This window comes from Oreochromis aureus, linkage group 7 (genome assembly GCF_013358895.1).
Source record: "Oreochromis aureus strain Israel breed Guangdong linkage group 7, ZZ_aureus, whole genome shotgun sequence".
Taxonomy (NCBI): domain Eukaryota; kingdom Metazoa; phylum Chordata; class Actinopteri; order Cichliformes; family Cichlidae; genus Oreochromis; species Oreochromis aureus.
The window spans coordinates 2148670-2167120 of NC_052948.1; the positions used below are offsets into that span (position 1 = coordinate 2148670).

The 18451-nt window shown below is 40.2% G+C and overlaps 1 protein-coding gene across 3 annotated transcripts in view; it reads left to right on the forward strand.

The window, feature by feature from the left end:
* The window catches only part of cdh13 (cadherin 13, H-cadherin (heart)), a 384225-nt gene that overhangs the window by 189646 nt on the left and 176128 nt on the right, over positions 1 to 18451 (forward strand). For all 3 annotated transcript variants that reach the window (XM_039614251.1, XM_039614252.1, XM_039614253.1), the window contains one exon: positions 8820 to 8964. In XM_039614251.1, coding sequence (XP_039470185.1) covers positions 8820 to 8964 — 145 coding nt within the window. The remainder of the gene's footprint in view (positions 1 to 8819; positions 8965 to 18451) is intronic.

Here is an 18451-nt window from a genome sequence, read left to right on the forward strand (position 1 = left end):
GTACCAAAAACTGGTTCACAAATAAATACTCCTCCCTTAAATATAGGCCTCCACATCTCTTGAACATAATTCAAAGTTAGCAATTTTCAGTGATGCTATATTATTTGAAAACTGGCTGTGCTGTGAAACAGGTTTAATAGGATAGCAAACTATGTTGAGCTTAAAGTCAGTTTTCTGTATCTCAGACGTAGCTCTCCTTTAAGCTAAATTCAGTGTATTTCACAGATAAATCAACACGGTGACTTATGCTAAACACATAACCTGTTTGGGACCAGCTTATGTTTACAGTCTGTTTTTTTTTTTTTTTTTTTTACACTATATTTTAAATGTGAAATGTATTCTTTGCTGTTGGAACAAGTTTTCTTCATACAACCTTTAATGTTTATCAAGTTTAAAGCTTGAGAACTGTAATGTGGACATTCAGTTAGAAATAAACAGTAATATTAAATAAATACCTTAAATTAAAATGTGTATTTTATCACCCTGCACACTAAATCTCAAGATTAATCTCTTCTCTTAGTTTGCGTACCTGGACGACAGCACCCACCAACCATCAAGCCCCAGCTGTGTTTTCCCCTCGTAGGCCAGGCGTGTGTTATTGCAGTGCTTGATATCATTCACTAATAAATTCTGCAAGGTTCAGTGATCAGAACTCGCCTGTTTGCTGTGTTGAAAACTGAACATGGAGGAAAGTCTGGGGATGGGAAAGTTCTCCCACCTGGGGTCTGTCTGTGTCAGGGCACGACCGGGGTGGAGTGAAGCCCACTGATGAAGGCTGAGCCACAGGACTGCTTGGGAGGCGCTGGGTACTATTCATCTTCAAGCTACCGCAGAGCAGTTTCACTGGGATCTTAAGAAAATGGCAGGCAAGGCAGAGACCCTTTGAATTCACCTCCTCAGCAAAGGGAGGGCTACTTGAATGGCTCAGGAGGAGATGAATTCCGAGTGAATGTGAAATGAGGCAATGGCAGTGGAAGTCAGCAGAGGCACTTCCATATGCATGACTCGGTGCCTTTCAGCACTTTCCTTTTCACTCTTCCTATTCTTGTCTGTGTTTAAGGTTGTGATGAAACTACCTCAGCTCATCTACCCTCTCCTGTGCTTCCCCCACAATAAACCATGTGTCAAATTGGCTGGGGCTTTAGTTCACACCTCAGCCTATACGACTACCCTGTTATCATCCTAGCTTCTTATGCGGTCACAAAGACGACCTCAGTATTTACAGACACTGACATAAAAGAGAAGGAATATTTGATATTTGCATGTACACAAGCCAGAGAATTCCAGAATTCAATGCATATTTAAATATTCCAGTTACAGATGTATGTTTGGGATACTGTTGTGTCAGCAAAAGCCTCTGAGAGTGAACACTCTCCATTCAAGAGATATTTCCTAATTTGATGTTTTAACGACTGGAATGATGAAAGAGTCCAATCTAACACATCAATCCCTCTAGTTTCAAACAAGCTGAGTTCTGGTTACTCAGTATCGCACTCATCTGTGTTGAATAATGGCATCCAATAAAGTCCTTTCCATGCTCAAAAGGATGGCGCTACATTTCAAACCCTTACATGGATTAGAAAATTCCTTTAATATCCCTTTAATTTAGGATAAACAAACGGCTGTGATGAATAGTTTGATGACGAACACTCGAGTAACAAATAAATGGAACCTTTATTTAGACATTTAGTTGGTCTCCAAACAAATGCCATTGTTTCTGTGTGCTAATTATCTCAGCCCTGCATCATGTTCGACTTGTTCTGACACAAACTTGATACAGTCACGAGCGCAGAGGCAATCATCACAAAGTTATTATCAGTACCCTTACTGACTGACCAGTCTGGCATCAGGAGCCATCTCTGCTAATTCGCCCTGACCAGTAAATGAAATGACTTATCTCATCTTGCACACATGTTAATTTTCAATATTGGGCTGAAAGAGGACAAAGAAGCATCTAGTTTTTGAGCAGAAGGAAGAGTTGATCTGTGTGAGGGATGTAATGGCTCTAACAAGTCTGTTGTTGCTGAATGAAGCATCCAAATACTTAGTAAGTATATATTGTGCAGTCTCCTGTTCAGTTTTAACCACTACCTTTATTTGATTTTTTACTGTTATTGTTTGGAATTCCCAGTTCCCTGGAGGGAGGACTGACTGATGATGGTGGTGTGTACAGTATATCTCGTATGTGCAATTTGCTGGAAGCCGGTTGGGTCTCAAAAGTATTACAGTATTTCAAAGATTCCCACATGTCAAGCAAAATGATAAATACATTTTCTCTACAGTCTTTCTTAACACAGTCTCAAAGAGGAAGAGGAAGGCAGCACAGGAGTGGATCCGCAAGCATCCAGACATTAAGGACTTTGAGCACTGAGCACTTTTTTTCATGCAATTGTAAGAAAATAGCTTTTAGAGGTGACCCAGCAGTAGTATTAGCACTGCCAAAATGAGTGTAAAGAAAATGCTACACATGCCACTGTTACTCAATCCTGCAAGATAGGAAAGGTTTGTTTTGCTTTTTGTTTTTTGGTTCAATGCATCAAAACACGGAGCTGCTGTTATTTTTTCTCTCTGACCCAGTTCCATAGCATATACAACCTGCACTATATCATATTCATAGTGTACAGTTTCTGTATTTAGTAACATTTTTGGTTAATGCTAACAGAGAAGTTAGTCAAAATATATATGGATGGATGGATGATTTCATGGCAGCACAGGAACTGAGCACAAGATCCATAGAGGCTGGGGTCTATCACACCAGGCAAGACCTGGGGTCTTGCCTGGTGTGTAAAGATGCCCCTGAGACAATCCAGCACATAACAGCAGGGTGCAAGATGCTAGCAGGCAGGGCATACATGGAACGCCATAACCAAGTGGCCGGCATAGTGTACAGAAACATCTGTGCCGAATACGGCCTGGAAGTCCCGAGGTCAAAATGGGAGATGCCCCCAAGGGTGGTGGAGAATGACCGAGCTAAGATCCTGTGGGACTTCCAGATACAGACGGACAAAATGGTGGTGGCTAACCAACCGGACATAGTGGTGGTAGACAAACAGGAGAAGACGGCCGTAGTGATCGATGTAGCAATACTGAATGACAGCAACATCAGGAAGAAGGAACACGATAAACTAGAGAAGTACCAAGGACTCAGAGAAGAGCTCGATAAGACGTGGAGGGTGAAGGTAACTGTTGGGTCTGTGTTTCCACAAGCCCCGCTAGTTTAGAGACTTATTCATCATGAAGAAAACAAGACAGTCAGCGATCGATCGATTTACTTGCAAGGGAGGCCTCGTCGGTATCTCAGGAATGCACTTCAAATCCTACCACAAAATGACCCCAAATCCGGCCTCTGCTTGCTGCCTTTTATTGGGAAAACAGTTCACACAATACACATCACAGCAAAAGCACCTCCCACCGTAAAACCCTCAAATGGTTCTAAGACAAGGCACTGTGTGTGTGTGTGTGTGTGTGTGTGTGTGTGTGTGTGTGTGTGTGTGTGTGTGTGTGTGTGTGTGTGTGTGTGTGTGTGTGTGTGTGTGTGTGACCTCCTGCTCACCAAAAGGGTCGTAAAAGCAGGAAGCTTACAACACAAGAAACAGATCTTTCAGATAGGATGTATCTGCAATAAAACCTCCCCCAGCACAGAGTGGCTGGAGAGGTGCTCAGGATCAAGGGAATGTCTTGATCCTATAGACTGAAATAAGACCTTACAAATTTAAGAAACCCAATGACAACATTCAACAATTAGACTTAACAGTAACAGTGGTCCCAGTGACTCCCAAGCTGATCGGGTGGCTCCAGTAGATCCCAGGAACAACATCCGAGATCTCTGTCTAGGAGCAGATAAGATGCTGCTCAGGACCCTCAAGCTCCCAGGATAGACCGCCCGCAGGGGCGAGGGGGGAATATTGATGTATAACTGACTTAGTGTCTGTCTGCATATACACTCACTAACGTTTCTGTTTTATGTTAAATGTTTTGAGGAACATTTAATATCATTTAAGAAATTACAGTACAGCTGGATTTGCCTTTTCCTCCATTTCCCAATTTTACTCATCTTAAAAAAGAAGTTTTTCAATATTTTCTTTGATTTCCTGTGAAGCTGTATCTCCACATTGCGCCTGTCATTATGCAGTTTTCTAGTCTGTGGTCATAAAAAAGTACAGTTTGCTGTAGGAGAGTTAAGATATTTGCACATTGCATAAGCAGTAGCTTCTGCATGGATCAAATAAAGTTGTGTAAATCAGCAGTTGTAGGCTGGCTTTGTTTGAAAGACATCCTTTTTTATGTGGCAGTATGTGTTTGATTATCTTTTCCCTCCTTCTGTTAAACAGGTTGTTGCTGTGCTGTTGGTGTGATAATACATTCAAATGATCTAACTCTGCATAGACACCTCACAGCTTATGTTCTCATTAGAGCTCAGACATGCTGAGATGAAATCCTACACTGTGCACATGTATTAATGTGTGTATCTAAGTGTCTGTGTGAGTAACTGAAGTCGTGGAGCTACAGTTTGTTCGCTGGCATACAGAGGTAACTCATTTGCCGTGTACGTCCCGAAATTCTTAACTTAGCCAAATAGTTTGGCTCTAAGTACGTGTGGATATGGATAGGGTGAAGTCACATGTGTGGAGATCATCATGCAAAAGCGTTGAATCTCATCTAATGATGAAGCTAGAGGGAGAAATAGTCCCTCTCAAGGAAAGCCTCCCATGGTACATTCTCACAGCAGAAGGAAGATAAGATGATCTATGAAACTATTAGGCCCCTTACACCTAAAACATTTAGTTCAGCTGCATGTGCGCATTTATGGCCATTAAAATATATGCTCTAGGCATTATGGTGACAGAGAGCTAGAAGGACAAAGGAGGAGGAAGTCGGTGGAATAAGATAGCGAGAGAGTAGTGGGATGACCCTTGATAGAGAGGTTGTGTGATGCCATGTATTGCTGATAGGAAGAAGAAAGGCTGATAATGTGATGCTGGAGATAGAGGAGAAACTCTTTGACTCACTTTCTCTCCAGCCCAGCATCACTAATACAGGAAGTGAACAGATCTCTTTAGCCTCTTTAGAGATTTAGATTGAAATGAGATAATTATACATAGTACCTTTAAAGAATAAAAACTGCGGACCTCATGGGTACAGGCTCATCTGCCGACATGATTTAAAAAGACAGCATGCTTAGATTATATCACAACTAATCCTAAAAGGAAATATCATTATATGTTCAGTCGCAGGCTCCCCGAAGTGCAGTTTGGGATGCAGGCTGTAGACATATTAGTTTTACTAGTCAATTCATTGTATTCAAATGTGCCACATATGCAGTTAGTGGATAAACAAAAGGCCCACATTGTTTCCCAGCCATTAATTTGTCTAACTGCAGTAAACGAAAGCGAACACTGCTGAGAAAACCTTTCATAAGAGGAAAAATAGAGACAGCAGTTGCCTGCTAAGGTTTTTCTAGCAGGGTGTGGTTGGTGGGTCGGCTGCAGAGGAGGGGTGGAGCAGTGGGTTCGGGGTCTGGTTTCAGGGGAAGGTTGAACATCACAGCTTGTGAACATCATCTAATCACGCCTTCCCTATTTCAGTAGTTGTCGGGGCCAGAAAGAGGACAAGTCGGATCAGCTGACGGAACAACGACCTTCAACAGTAGTCCTGAAGTCTGGCTGGCATGTCGAAGCCCCAACCCAGGCAGCTGGCTCAGGCACTGGCTGAGATTCTGGTGATGCAACAGGAGAAGGAGGCAGTGCATCTGTAAACAACTGGAAGCGCTGCAGGACCAGGCTGAGTGGCAGACGGAGGTGTTGGATAACCTCATCACTTGGTCTGGTTCTTCCGAGGGACCAGACAAAGTGATGTTGATGATTCTTGACCCCCAGGGTTTGTTAGAGGTCTTTGCAGCCAGGGCAAAGCCTTGCCGGTGGCTGGAGGAGGAGTGGGTCCTCTGTTTGTTGCCGTTGCTGTTGGGAGAGACCTACAATGCCACGGCGAAGACCTACTTTGGGGTTGTCATTGGCAAGGGGGGCAAGGGGCGGTTGCAGCAGTAGGACCGACCCCTCACCTCTGCAGGGCAGCTGCAGCCAGGTGGTTGCAGGTTCGGCAGCTGAACAACATGGCCCTGGAACAGTTTGTGGAGGGGCTCACCGGCTGGTGGACTTCGGGCTACATTCAGACCCTGGTCCACCAAACCCTTGTTCATCCAGGTGCATATTTCTAGGCAGAGTGGTTGGAGGTTAGGTGCCTATATGGGGATTTTCACAAATATCCCCTTGTGCCAGTGGAAATTAAGCATCAGAGAAAATGCATAAACTGAAGGCCAGGGTTAGCCTGGGGTGGACATGAATTGGCCTGGGTTCAGTAGATTAATGAACCCAGTGTGTGGGGGCGTGTTCACGATTGGTAGGGACATCCAGAGTTTGTGCTGCATTCAGCGTTGATGCAGGGTGGTCTGAAACTGGCTCTGTGGAGGAGGGAATGGTGGGGCCTTTACTGGAGGTGCTGTCAGTCCCAGTAACTCACTCCACAGATTTTCCGCAAGAACAGACTCGTGATGACACGCTACGCTCAACCTTTGACAAAGTGATTGAAATAGATGGTCAAACGGTGTGCCCTGAAGCAGCACAGACGTTCCCACATTTTGAATTGATTAGGGACAGTTTGTACAGAGTGAGTTGCGACACTCACAAGCATGAAAAACCCACCCAGTTGTTGGTGCGGATTAAGTATGATAAAACTGTGGTGCTGAGCCTGGTTAAGGAAAGAGATGAGTTGGGGCCAGAGTAGTGGTTCTTGTGGTAAAGAAAGATGTGTCGACTACTGAAAGGTGAATGAGGGGTCACAGTTGGACGAATACCCGATGCCCCACTTCGACGAGGGCCTGTGCCGCCTAAGACGGGAGGGGAAAATAAAAGCACAAAGAACACAGCATAAAACTGAGTTGTGCCAGTCCTCTACATTTTTATTAATAATTTATTAATTATGTTTTTTTTTCATGGTCATCACACTAAGCCATCCAAATTAATCTGACGCTGGTACTTTTAGTGTTTTTACATGTAGCCGATTAAGTGGAAAGATTCCAGTGTAGGTCAAATCTGCTAGCAATTCATATGCTCTGTACATAATGTGTTTTGACATCAGTGCAGCTACTCATCCAAGTCAAATACTTCTTGTCAGTAATAACAATTAAGTGCAAGAAAGACTTGTGTGAAACTGAGTTGACTTTCTCTGTACATGAAACTGAAAATATCCAAACAAGGATGTAACTTCTGTATAGTGAACATAGATGGTCATGTTTCACCCCAGTACATGTTTTAGCAGAGTACATTTCATCTAAAGACTTAAATGAAAAAAAAAAAAAAAAACTATATAAATTGATGCTTTCAGTAACTTGTGTAGCATGGTACTGTTGATCCTAACACTGTAATCTCTGATGGATCGCTTTGGGATTTGTGGAAAGACTCAAGCTCCCCAGAGCTGATGATTTTAATTATTCTCTTCCTTAAAAGCCATCAACGTGTATTTGACGTCCACCTTTGATAAAATACCACCAAAGTCAATGATATGCCCTAAAGCTTCACCTGCATTTGGATTTAGTGTTAATTAATGTTAGCATGCTATCACCTGCTAAAAACTGCCATGCTAGCATTGTAATTCTGTTTCTTAGCATTTAGCTTGAAACACTGCTACACTTAAATGCAGCCTGAGAAAGACATCGTGTCACTCATCATCACCTCAACTTATATGGTATAACTCACAAATACACACAAAATTGAAACATAGAAAAATACCTTATGGTAAACTGAACATCACTACTGCAGATGCAAGTCTATTAACAAAATGTTTTAGCAGACGGATAAAAAAAATTGTCTGACAACATAGAGCTGGGTTATTTCACTCCGGATTAGCAAGTATTGTTGAATGGATACTGTCATATTTTTACTGTGTTCTGCTAGAAGGGATCCCTGTGTGAACTGAGGGAATCACAAGAAGTACTGCAGCATAAGGAAAACTGCAAACATTAATATTTAATGTAGGCCAATACAAGATCCCTGGGTGAGGTAAAGGAGGTAGACTAAAGGAGTACAGGATAAGCCTCATATGTTATCAGTGTTTGTCTTATATAGGTATTTTTGTGAGTGCTCACAAAGAATACAACATATATAGTCATAGAAAAAAACTGGCCACAGTGGACTGCAAGTCATTAAGTGAAATAAGTATTTGATCCCCAAATAAAGCAACACTTGGTATTCATGGAGAAACCTTTGTCACAGGATGTTTCTTGAAGTTGGTCACCAGGTTTGCACTCATCTAAGGAGGAAACGTGTCTCACTGCTCCTGACAGAAACTCTCTAAATCCTAAATCCAGTGTTCTGGCTGAAAGAAGGAGGTTCTCATCCTCAATTTTATGGTTCATGGCTGAATCCATTGGCCCCTCAGTAGGCAAACAGCCCCGAAGTAATGTTTCCACCTCTGTGATTGATTGTGAGGATGATGGTATTTGGGGGGGGCTCAACTGTGGTTTCCTCTGGGTTGTAGGACATCAGATGCTTATTTTACTCAATGAAATGGAAATCAATGGATAATGTTTTTTTTTATTTATTTATCTATTTATTATGGTCATTTTCAGCTACCAAGCATCACTGTTACGTATAGACGAATATAAAACACATTTTTACTAACAAATGGTTTTTTATTTAAAGAGCGGTGAGACAACAGCACATCATTTGAGCTTACCTGCAGTTTTATGAAGAACGCTCTAAATAAAAGTTAGTCGACAACTGGAAAACAAAGTGTTTAACTCGTCTTTCTGTTCTTTCACACAGCTGGAGGTATCGACCACAGACTACAGTGGAAACCTTATTGAGGGACCACAAGTATTCAGGATTAAAGTCATTGACCAAAATGACAACCGGCCCATCTTCAAAGAACCACGGTACACAGGAGAGGTGCTGGAGGGATCCCCTACAGGTAGGAGACTAGTGAGGGACTCTGGACAGAACTGGGGTCTTAATGAGTTTAACTAGACAATAATATTACACATAGTGTGGCTGTTACACTTGAGATGTTCTATGATCTACAGCAAGAAAAGGTTGTGTTGATGATATTTATACTTCTGTCCTGAGCTGTGTGCTTTGTGGCAGAGTCAGTATCAGATTGCTAACCTTAATCATAAAATCACATAAAGACCAATATCATCAGTGAAAGCAGCGAACTTTGTCAGGTGGTTTCACATCATCACTTCTGTGCTACTGTGTGTATGAATTCAAGTATTGGTGTTTTCATATTTATACACATCGCAATACAGATATGATAACAGAGGTTTTTTTTTTTTACAACATTTACATCGTTTGGCAGCACTTTTTGGGTAATGGTATCCTTGGAAACAGAGACAGACAAATAAAAGACATTTAAGTAAAAGAAATCTTGTTGGTTGTGTAGGCACTCTGCAGTGTATTATTATTATTATTATTATTATTATTATTATTATGCCCAGAAATACTGTGAGTGTTAAACAGCAAATTCAAATATTGTGACTTTATTCTCTACTTTATTGGGATTTTCATTATGTGTGTACATAAGCCAAAATTAAGATAATTATTCAGGTCATTTGGTAAATTATTTTTGTTATATTTTTGCAGTTACTTGAAATGTGATCTTGTCACATCTGTTATAGACTTTGCAGCTGTTGCAGTAAATTCTCTGCCCATCTCATGGTCAAGCGTTTCAAAATAAATCATTTTGAGGCATGGCTGGCAGAGGCTTTATGAAAACTCTTCACCTTTGGCTTCTGGTGTAAATGTTGATATTCTCTTAGATGTATTTGTCACTTTGTCACCATCGCTTCCTTTCCCGTTCTCTGAGCTGCTGTCACTGCTATAACTGTTGTTTTTTTAATGTGACACTTTGCACTTCGAGACCAGAATATAAATAAATGCAGCTCAAACGTACACGATTTTGAAAAGTCCTATTTTGCTCACATTCTGCCACCTGTATAGAAATGCAGGATGTCTATGCATAAAGCTGAAACTTCAGATTCAAAAAATTGTTGTTGTTTTTTCACGGGTTATATATAAAATGATTCATAGGCAATAATTTGCGGAGGTGGTAACATTTTGCACAAAACGTCTTTTAGTGCGTTCAGCCAAGTTTTGCTTGGGCGTTAAATGGTTTATTGTAGTGAACACATTTCAATTTATGTCACATAAAAGTGGGTTGCTTAAATGGTGACAGAGCTGTTTCAAACTTTCACAAATGGATGCACTGCTTTCTGAAGACAAACAGGAGCGACTATTGTTTCTTTTGCTTGTGTCAGTTCATACCAGCAAAGTCACAATGTGTTTTCAGCTGTCATAGTTGCGCTATCCATGGTGCTGATGATGAAATTAACAAACACCACAAGCTTCAGCTCGTGTGTCCCTGTTGGGCAGGTACACACCTACAGACCCTCTGGGAGAAATACAGTCAATGTAAAATATAAAGTTATATGATTAGAAGAACAAAGGACAAATGGTAAAATAAATACATGATGCTTCTCACTGTGTTTGTTCTGACGTTGTGAACACAAAAAGCAAACTCCTAAACACCTTAATCACCAGCAGAGCTTCCCGGATAAGATGGATGAGTCAACAGGCACAGGAGACACACACACACACACACACACACACACACACACACACACACACACACACACACAGACGGCTTCCCATAGAGACGTTTTGAGCTATTGACAACTTCATGCTGACTTGTGTTATGAATTGCTAATAGAGACGATGCTTATGCAATGGTATACATTTGGTAAGCAACAGCATGTCATTACTGGCTATACAGAACGAGATAATAGGCTGACAAACTGCACAGTTAAATCCTGTTAGAATAATGCAGTCACAACAAAAGCGCATTTTGATGTCAGAAATCATGTCAAAAGTCTCACTGTTGAGCTCTGATGTCAAGAAAATACCAAATAATTGGATGGCTTGGCTGGAAGGCTGAGAATGTCTCGGAGCTGTGTCTGTTGCTTGTGGCTTTTTTCAGTAATTACAGTGATGCATGTGTCTGAGACGTTTACATGTCACTGTATGTTCTCTGCCCCCTCTGTACAAACTCAGGTGCATCAAACACAATAATCAGATTCCAGAGTGCTTTAATTCACAGCTGTTCATCACCAATAATTCAACACGTAGCTAGAAAGAGAGGATTCATGAGGTTCACGTGGTCACCGGTATTATAACAGCACCAGTGGCTGTAGTGACTTCAGACCTGCTCACAACATATAGGCAGAGTTTGATTATTGTACGGACATATCTCATGTGTCCAGAGGGACACACACTGAGCACTTGTGAACATTGTGAAGATTTGCAGGTAATATCCTGCTACGTATTTTAAAATTCACCAGAAATGTCCAGTACTAAAAAAAATACAGACTTTTGAAAATGGGCTCTTGTTGATACACCCTGTACTGTATATGCCTGAGCCAGTAGCATCACCAGCAGCAGCACCAGTAGTCTATGAGAATTAAATAGGAAATATGACAGGCAGGGAAATCTTAATTGGTTTGCCCCACTGGGTGCAAGAGCTCGTGTAACCCTGGAACCATCACATCGTACTAGCTTTTAGAGATGAGTTGGTTTAGCAGACAGGTTTACTTTGACTTTTCTATCTCAGTGCCAGGAAAAATCATTTAAAAATGTTTACTGGGTCAGCTCTGACATCATCTGTTAGAAACCATCTTGCAGCTCCGCTTCATCAAATTTAAAATGCAATTAAATTATTGCGTATTCTCTTAAAAAAAAAGTGCCTGTCTGAATAAACCAAAGTAGATAAACTGATTTTATTTCCAGTGTGGTGTGATCTGACAGCTCCTTTGTGCTGTAGTTGCCATGGATGCCAGACTTAATTGAGCTCAGTGATAAGATGAAGGATGCGGTTCTGAAGACCGTACGTTTTTTTAAGACATGCCTGCAAATCTGTCTACTGAACAGTCTACTTATTCAACATGTCAGCTCAGCCTTATTGATGTGTTTATGATAAATCAGTCATTCAGTTCATACATTCAGCCGGTTGATCCCTTTGTATGTCTCGTGGTCATTAACTGCAGATTGTGAGAAGATTGAAGCAAACACAAAAGAATATGTGTTAATGATTATTGCACTGCTTTAAGTGCACTGAGGTGCAAACGCTTCTCTCTGGCTTTTTCTTTCTTTCTTGTCATTTAGTGGAAAAATGGTCGAGCACCATAAAAGGGGGCAACAGGCCACCAATAAAAATGTCTTTTCTGTGGCTGTTTTTCTTATCGGACAAAGAAGAAAATGCAGTGAGAATAGTGAACATTATATCCAACAGTGAAGTTACTGGACATAAACTCAAACAATAAAGAATCCAATGAAGGACGTTAATAAGCTCTGTAAGATTCAAGGAGAACATCTGTCTGTGGTTTCATCTTAGAAAAATTAAATTCCCATAAACGCTGCCATGAAAAAGTATTTGCACTCTTCCAGATTTCTTAGTTTTTTACATATTAAAATGTACAATTACATGTTTTAGATCATAAAACAGGTTTTCATATTAGACAAAGACAAATTAAATACAAAATATAGTTTTTACCTCTAGTAAGGTGCTTTGGAACGTCCTTCAAGAAACCTGGAGGAGTATTCCTGAAGAATACTTAAATAAATTACAAGTAAGCTTGCCTAAGAGACTTTAGGCAGTGTTCAAGAAAAAAGGTGGTCATGCCAAATATTGACCTTCAAGCCCATTTTTTTTTCAGCGACAATATTTGCTAACTTTCCTACATTACAAACAAAGCCTCAGCCCTGCAGGCATGTGTGAGTGAATAATGAAAGCTATATTTGTGTTATGTTGCAGTGCATGCATGAGGTTATGTGAATAAGAGTGCATGTGCTCCTACACGGTGTGTGTGCTGCAGAGTAGTGGCTGGGCAGCAGGGGAAGCTGTAGGGGAGAATGTCACAGCGCTCTGACATTTCTGTGCAAACCGATAACAAAGACAGCCAATGCCTGGGTCTGCTGGCAAGCCCTCTCCTAACTCTGTGTTTACTCCTCCACTCACCAGTTTTTGTTTTTATTCTACATTATCTCTTTCATTTTCTCTACATTCTCTTGAGCTGTGTGCACAGTAACACACTTAAACAGTTTTGCTGTCTCTTGCTTTTCAAATCTGTTTGAATTAGCTTACTTTCTTTCTTCTTTTTGAGGTTTTCTGATTTTGTTTTGGTTTTCGCATTTTGATTTACTCTTCATTTCATTCTTGTTAACCCAGATTCCCCCTATCTGAATATCTGAATATCTGAGCTGGTGTAGGAAAAAAAAGAAAAAAAATGTCACACCAAGTGGTTACCACTCCAACAGTCTTGCTCCCGGCCAGCTAGACCTGACATTCTGCAGTTTGTCTCCCTTGAATTTTCCATCTGACAGAGCTGCACTGTCTAACGAATGCAAATCTGTTCCCCAAAACAACAATTACTTTGAAATGAAAGCCTTAGAAATTTCCAGAACAGCGAGGCACTGTTAATTGTAAAGAATGTCACCCTCACAGGAGTAGTAGCACATTCATACATGACTGCTTTTGGTGGCAAATTAATATGCAGATTTTACCCAAGTCAGTTCTAACAGCATCAAGGCTGCGAATGAGCGAGTTAGTAGTTGCGTGATAATGGTGTTATTTGTTGTGGCGATTTGCACACCCACGCTAAGTTTATACTTCACTTTATCAAAATCATATGCAAGCTTCAGTGTGGATGCTTGCCAGAACAGACATCTGAGTTTGGTATGTAGGTTGTGTAATCCCTCACATTCAAACAAAGCAACAAACAACTTTGGCTCACTTTATCACGGCGCTGGTCTGGGGTCAGCATTTACTCAGCTTTAACATCACTCTGGGTTCTTGGCTAGCTTAGCGTTAGCATGCTGTCTGTGCAGGTGGCTTGCCAAGAGCCAAAGTTGTGTTAACAGTATAATGCAGTCATTTCTGTTCTGGAGCGGTCTTCAGTTTACCATGGCGCTCGCAGTCTTTTGTGCAATAAAAATAAAAGTAATGTCCATATCCACGCTGTAGACTGAAATCAGATGATCGTAGCGAGAGGGCAAGAACCGATAAGCGGGATCGATAGGGAGGGAGACTAACGAGAACCGATTCTCTACAAGAACCGGTTCTCAATTCCCAACATTAACCATCTCTGTGAACCCAGTGCTGCTAAATTTGATGTAAAATGTTATTTTTAATTTTGCCTGATTTGTGGATGTTAGTGATAGTTTCTGCACTGTATACAGAATAGATACTATATTTATTTAGGATGTAAGTAAATTACTTGAATAACATAAATGATCAGACTCCAGGTAAAATGACAGCCATGATGTGAACCCAGTATGATACAGTGTATGTTACAACTGGGATCTTAAATCACGGTCCATCAGTACGTGTACAGTGAGCCTTAAATGTCTCTTTTGAAATTACAGATTAAACATGTGTTTGTTTTGGTGATTTTCACCGGACGTCACAACATTACATATTCAATGTAACCATCAAACCCAACATTTAGGATTAGGCTTTGGTTGTCTTTTAAATAATAATAATAATAATAATAATAATAATAATAATAATAATAATAATAATAATAATAATAATAATAATAATAATAATAATAATAATAACAGATTTGCAAATCTCATAAAGTGAAACTTTATAAAATATACTCATTTTGAATTTTGATGCAGCAAAGGGGCAAAAAAAGGCTGAAAATGTCAGCAGCAGTGAAAAGAAACAGCCAAGTTAAAAAAAAAAAACTTTTGCAACTAATTAGGTTAGTTAGCAACAGGTCAGTAACATGATTGGATACAAAAAAACATTTTAGGCAGAGTTTCTCAGAGGCTCAGCTACAAAAGTGTGGAACAACTTCAGAATAATGTTGCTCAGTATAAAATTCCACAGTGCATCATATCATCTGTGGAAACTCTGTAGAACTATGATGGCATACAATATTTACATTTTACACAGCATCTCAATGTTGTTTGAATTAGTCAGGTAATAATAATAATAATAATAATAATAATAATAATAATAATGATGATAGCATTTTAACAAACGGCTCAAACAAAGGAAAGAAGATTCACGGCATGATCAGTCACAGCATGAAATTTGTACAAAGTCTGTGCTAAATGGGCACATACAAAATAAAAGATGCATTTCATGAGCAGGAGAGAATGTAAATGACTAATATTAATTGCATTCTGTCAGAAGAAATCTCTGTGTATAAACTAGTCTTAGCAGTAAAAAACTATGTTTACCGTCACATGTGTCCGTCTCAGAGTGCACTCATCCAGTAGCTTTAGGAGTCACTTGTGAATTATGGGCATCAACGAAATAAATGATGAAGTTATGCCTGCTGTTAGTGGATTCATGGACAGAAAAACGAATTTTAGACATGGAATTTAATGTTGCTGGAAAATTGCTGTGATGTTTTTTTGGTAATTTGTGTTTATCTTTGGTCTGCCAACATCATGGAGACAAGCTATATCTAACATCTAGGTGATACATCTTGTGTAATTGGACATGATGGGGTATAAATGGAGATATTACTCATAGCTGAATCTCTGTGTTCCAGACTAATTTGTGTTTATATCACAAGTAATTAAGGCCCGATCTCCTGCTGTGAAGGGAGTGGGGGCTGATTCCGGTCTGCTGTTCTGCTGTACTCTCATCCCTTACACACAAAGAGACACGCAGATGCAGCAGAGCTTTAGCCAAAGGATGAGCAACTTAGATTGAATCTCCTGTCACTTCACATGTAATTGCATGTGACTATATAGTAAATCTACAAATCCATCAGATCTTTTTCACAGCAGACATTTTGACTTGAGATTAGATTAAAAAACATACAGTACACAAGCAGAACTGATAACATAATTGATGGCTCTGTTCCATTTAGGTGTCCCATCATCCACTGTTCCTTCTGGCTCACTGCCATGGCTTACAGGGACACTTAAATGGAACAGAGCCATCATTATTATAATATTAGTTGCACATGTGCTTTTCCATCTTGGACCAGTTAAAATATTGCCTGTAAAAAGGGCTTTGGTATAAATTGTTTATATTTTATTACCATATAATATGGGATTGCCCATATTTAGTTGTTCTGGTAAATTAAATATCTTTTATATCAAGAGAGTAAAATTGTCATTTTGCCTAAGATAGACACACTCATGGAAAAGTAAGTAAATATAAAAATGTGTGACTTCTACACCTCATCCCTCTCTCCGGCACACTCGATCACTCCACAGACGCTTACTCAGTTCACCCAAGGGATCCTTTTATTATGAACCTATGATGCAGAGCACAGTCTAGGTGCACAGGATGTGGTGACTGTGTTTGTTGTCTCTCACAGCTGTAGGAGACGCCTGTCAGCACGGCACTGCTGGAAACGGAGATCAGAAAAATATATCATCAGTGGGTGTCTGAAGGGATACATTGATCACAGTAGGCGAAATCAGCACCTGTGTTTTATTAAATTCACAGTAATTTCAGACTGAAGGCGGAGACCAGTCTATACAGAAAAACTAAATAATATAGAGCATGTTTCCGGTGATCAGTACCTAAGTTAAGCTTTAAATGAAATAATATCATATAGATAATACCTAATAATAATAATAGTAATAACAACATCAGTATACTCACAGCAGTAATGCTGGCCATCTGAAACATCTGCATCTCATTTACTATGTTCATCATTTTTGATTTAGAACAGCGGTCCCCAACCCCCGGGCCTCGGACCGGTACCGGTCCGTGAGTCGTTTGGTACCGGGGCGCGAGAGTTGAGGCTCAGGTATGAAATGTATGGTTTTCAGGGTTTTTATTGTTATTTTGTTATCGTTTTTATCGTTAACTCGGTTTTCCTGGGTCTTTTCACGTGTGTTATGAATAAATCTTCTTTTTTTTCGGTACCGGTACTAGTTTTATTTTGTTGTATTTATCCGCGACACCTTAAAGGCCGGTCCGTGAAAATATTGTCGGGCATAAACCGGTCCGTGAGGCAAAAAAGGTTGGGGACCGCTGATTTAGAACACCAGCATTTTAAACACAAACCACAGCTTTTGAATGAAAAAACGTTTGCAAGTCTTTCATCAGACAGTACCAGATAGATGAGTCATTAATCTGATGCAGGGCTTCAAAAACATTATAATAAATATAATAGTTGTGGATATTTGGGTGGATGTGGCTCAGTAGGTCAAGCAGTTCAGCTGCTAATTGTAAAGTTGGTGATAAATGACACAGAACAAAGCTCTGAGTCACTGAATGTGGCTTTTAGTCGACTAAGAGTAAAAATGTTATCATTTGCAGATGGCCCCGCCCCTCCCTGAGCCTGGTTCTGCCGGAGGTTTCTTCCTGTTAAAAGGGAGTTTTTCCTTCCCACTGTCGCCAAAGTGCTTGCTCATAGGGGGTCATATGATTGGTGGGTTCATCTCTGTATGTGTTATTGTAGGGTCTACCTTACAATATAAAGCACCTTGAGACGACTGTTGTGGTTTGGCGCTGTGTAAATAAAAATTGTATAAATAATATTAGAACATCAACTGGCTATTTAACAATCAAGTTTATTAAAGTGGGTATAATATGATTAGTCCCTCCCAGAATTATTGACCTGTTCCACATCAGTACATCAGTATTCAGTACATGATGAAGGTCAGACAAGTGAGACAGTGTGCTGGAGTTCCACTTAATCGTTGCTTTAATTGGCTTTCATAAGACGAAGTCCAAAAAAAGTAAAACCAATGCAGTTTGTCTCCCAAGTCAACTTTGTTATTCTTTGTATTTTTAGCAGCAGGAGCCAACCCTGCACGTCCAACAAGCTCTCCTTTTCAACTGTGACAAATGTGAAGTGTAACGAACTGTGCTAGCTCGGTGTCTTAGCCATGCGATCCTCTCCGTTTCTTCAGTAGCTCATTTGATATCTCGTCTGTCTGCATCATTCCCCGTCTCCTCTGTGCACTCCTCCTCTTTATCCTTCCTACTATCTACTTTTTTATGTGAATAATAAATCAGAAACATTTGTTATCTAACAGTTTATTTTATAAGTCTACACTTAACCAGTTTTCTTAAACAGCCAATTAGTAAAAACACAGAATTGCATCCCATGGTGACTAATATGTGAGAGACCTCTAGGTGTGCCTTCAAACTAATCTTATTTATGATTTATTAAGCTTTAATTATATCTAAAGGTGAGCCACTGGGCAAGGCTAAGTAGCTAGATGAAGAGCCTACTTCTTCCTCAACCTGAGCTTCTTGGTGAGGCAGTGGCACTCGTGATCTGACTCATCTGCTGCTACAGCAAAAGGAGATAACTTTCTCTGTAGCTCAGACTTTCTTATATATACATCCTTGACTGAAGTCTTCCCTGCTGCGCTCGCTTTCAGAAACATAGTTCTTGTAATAACGTTTTGAAATA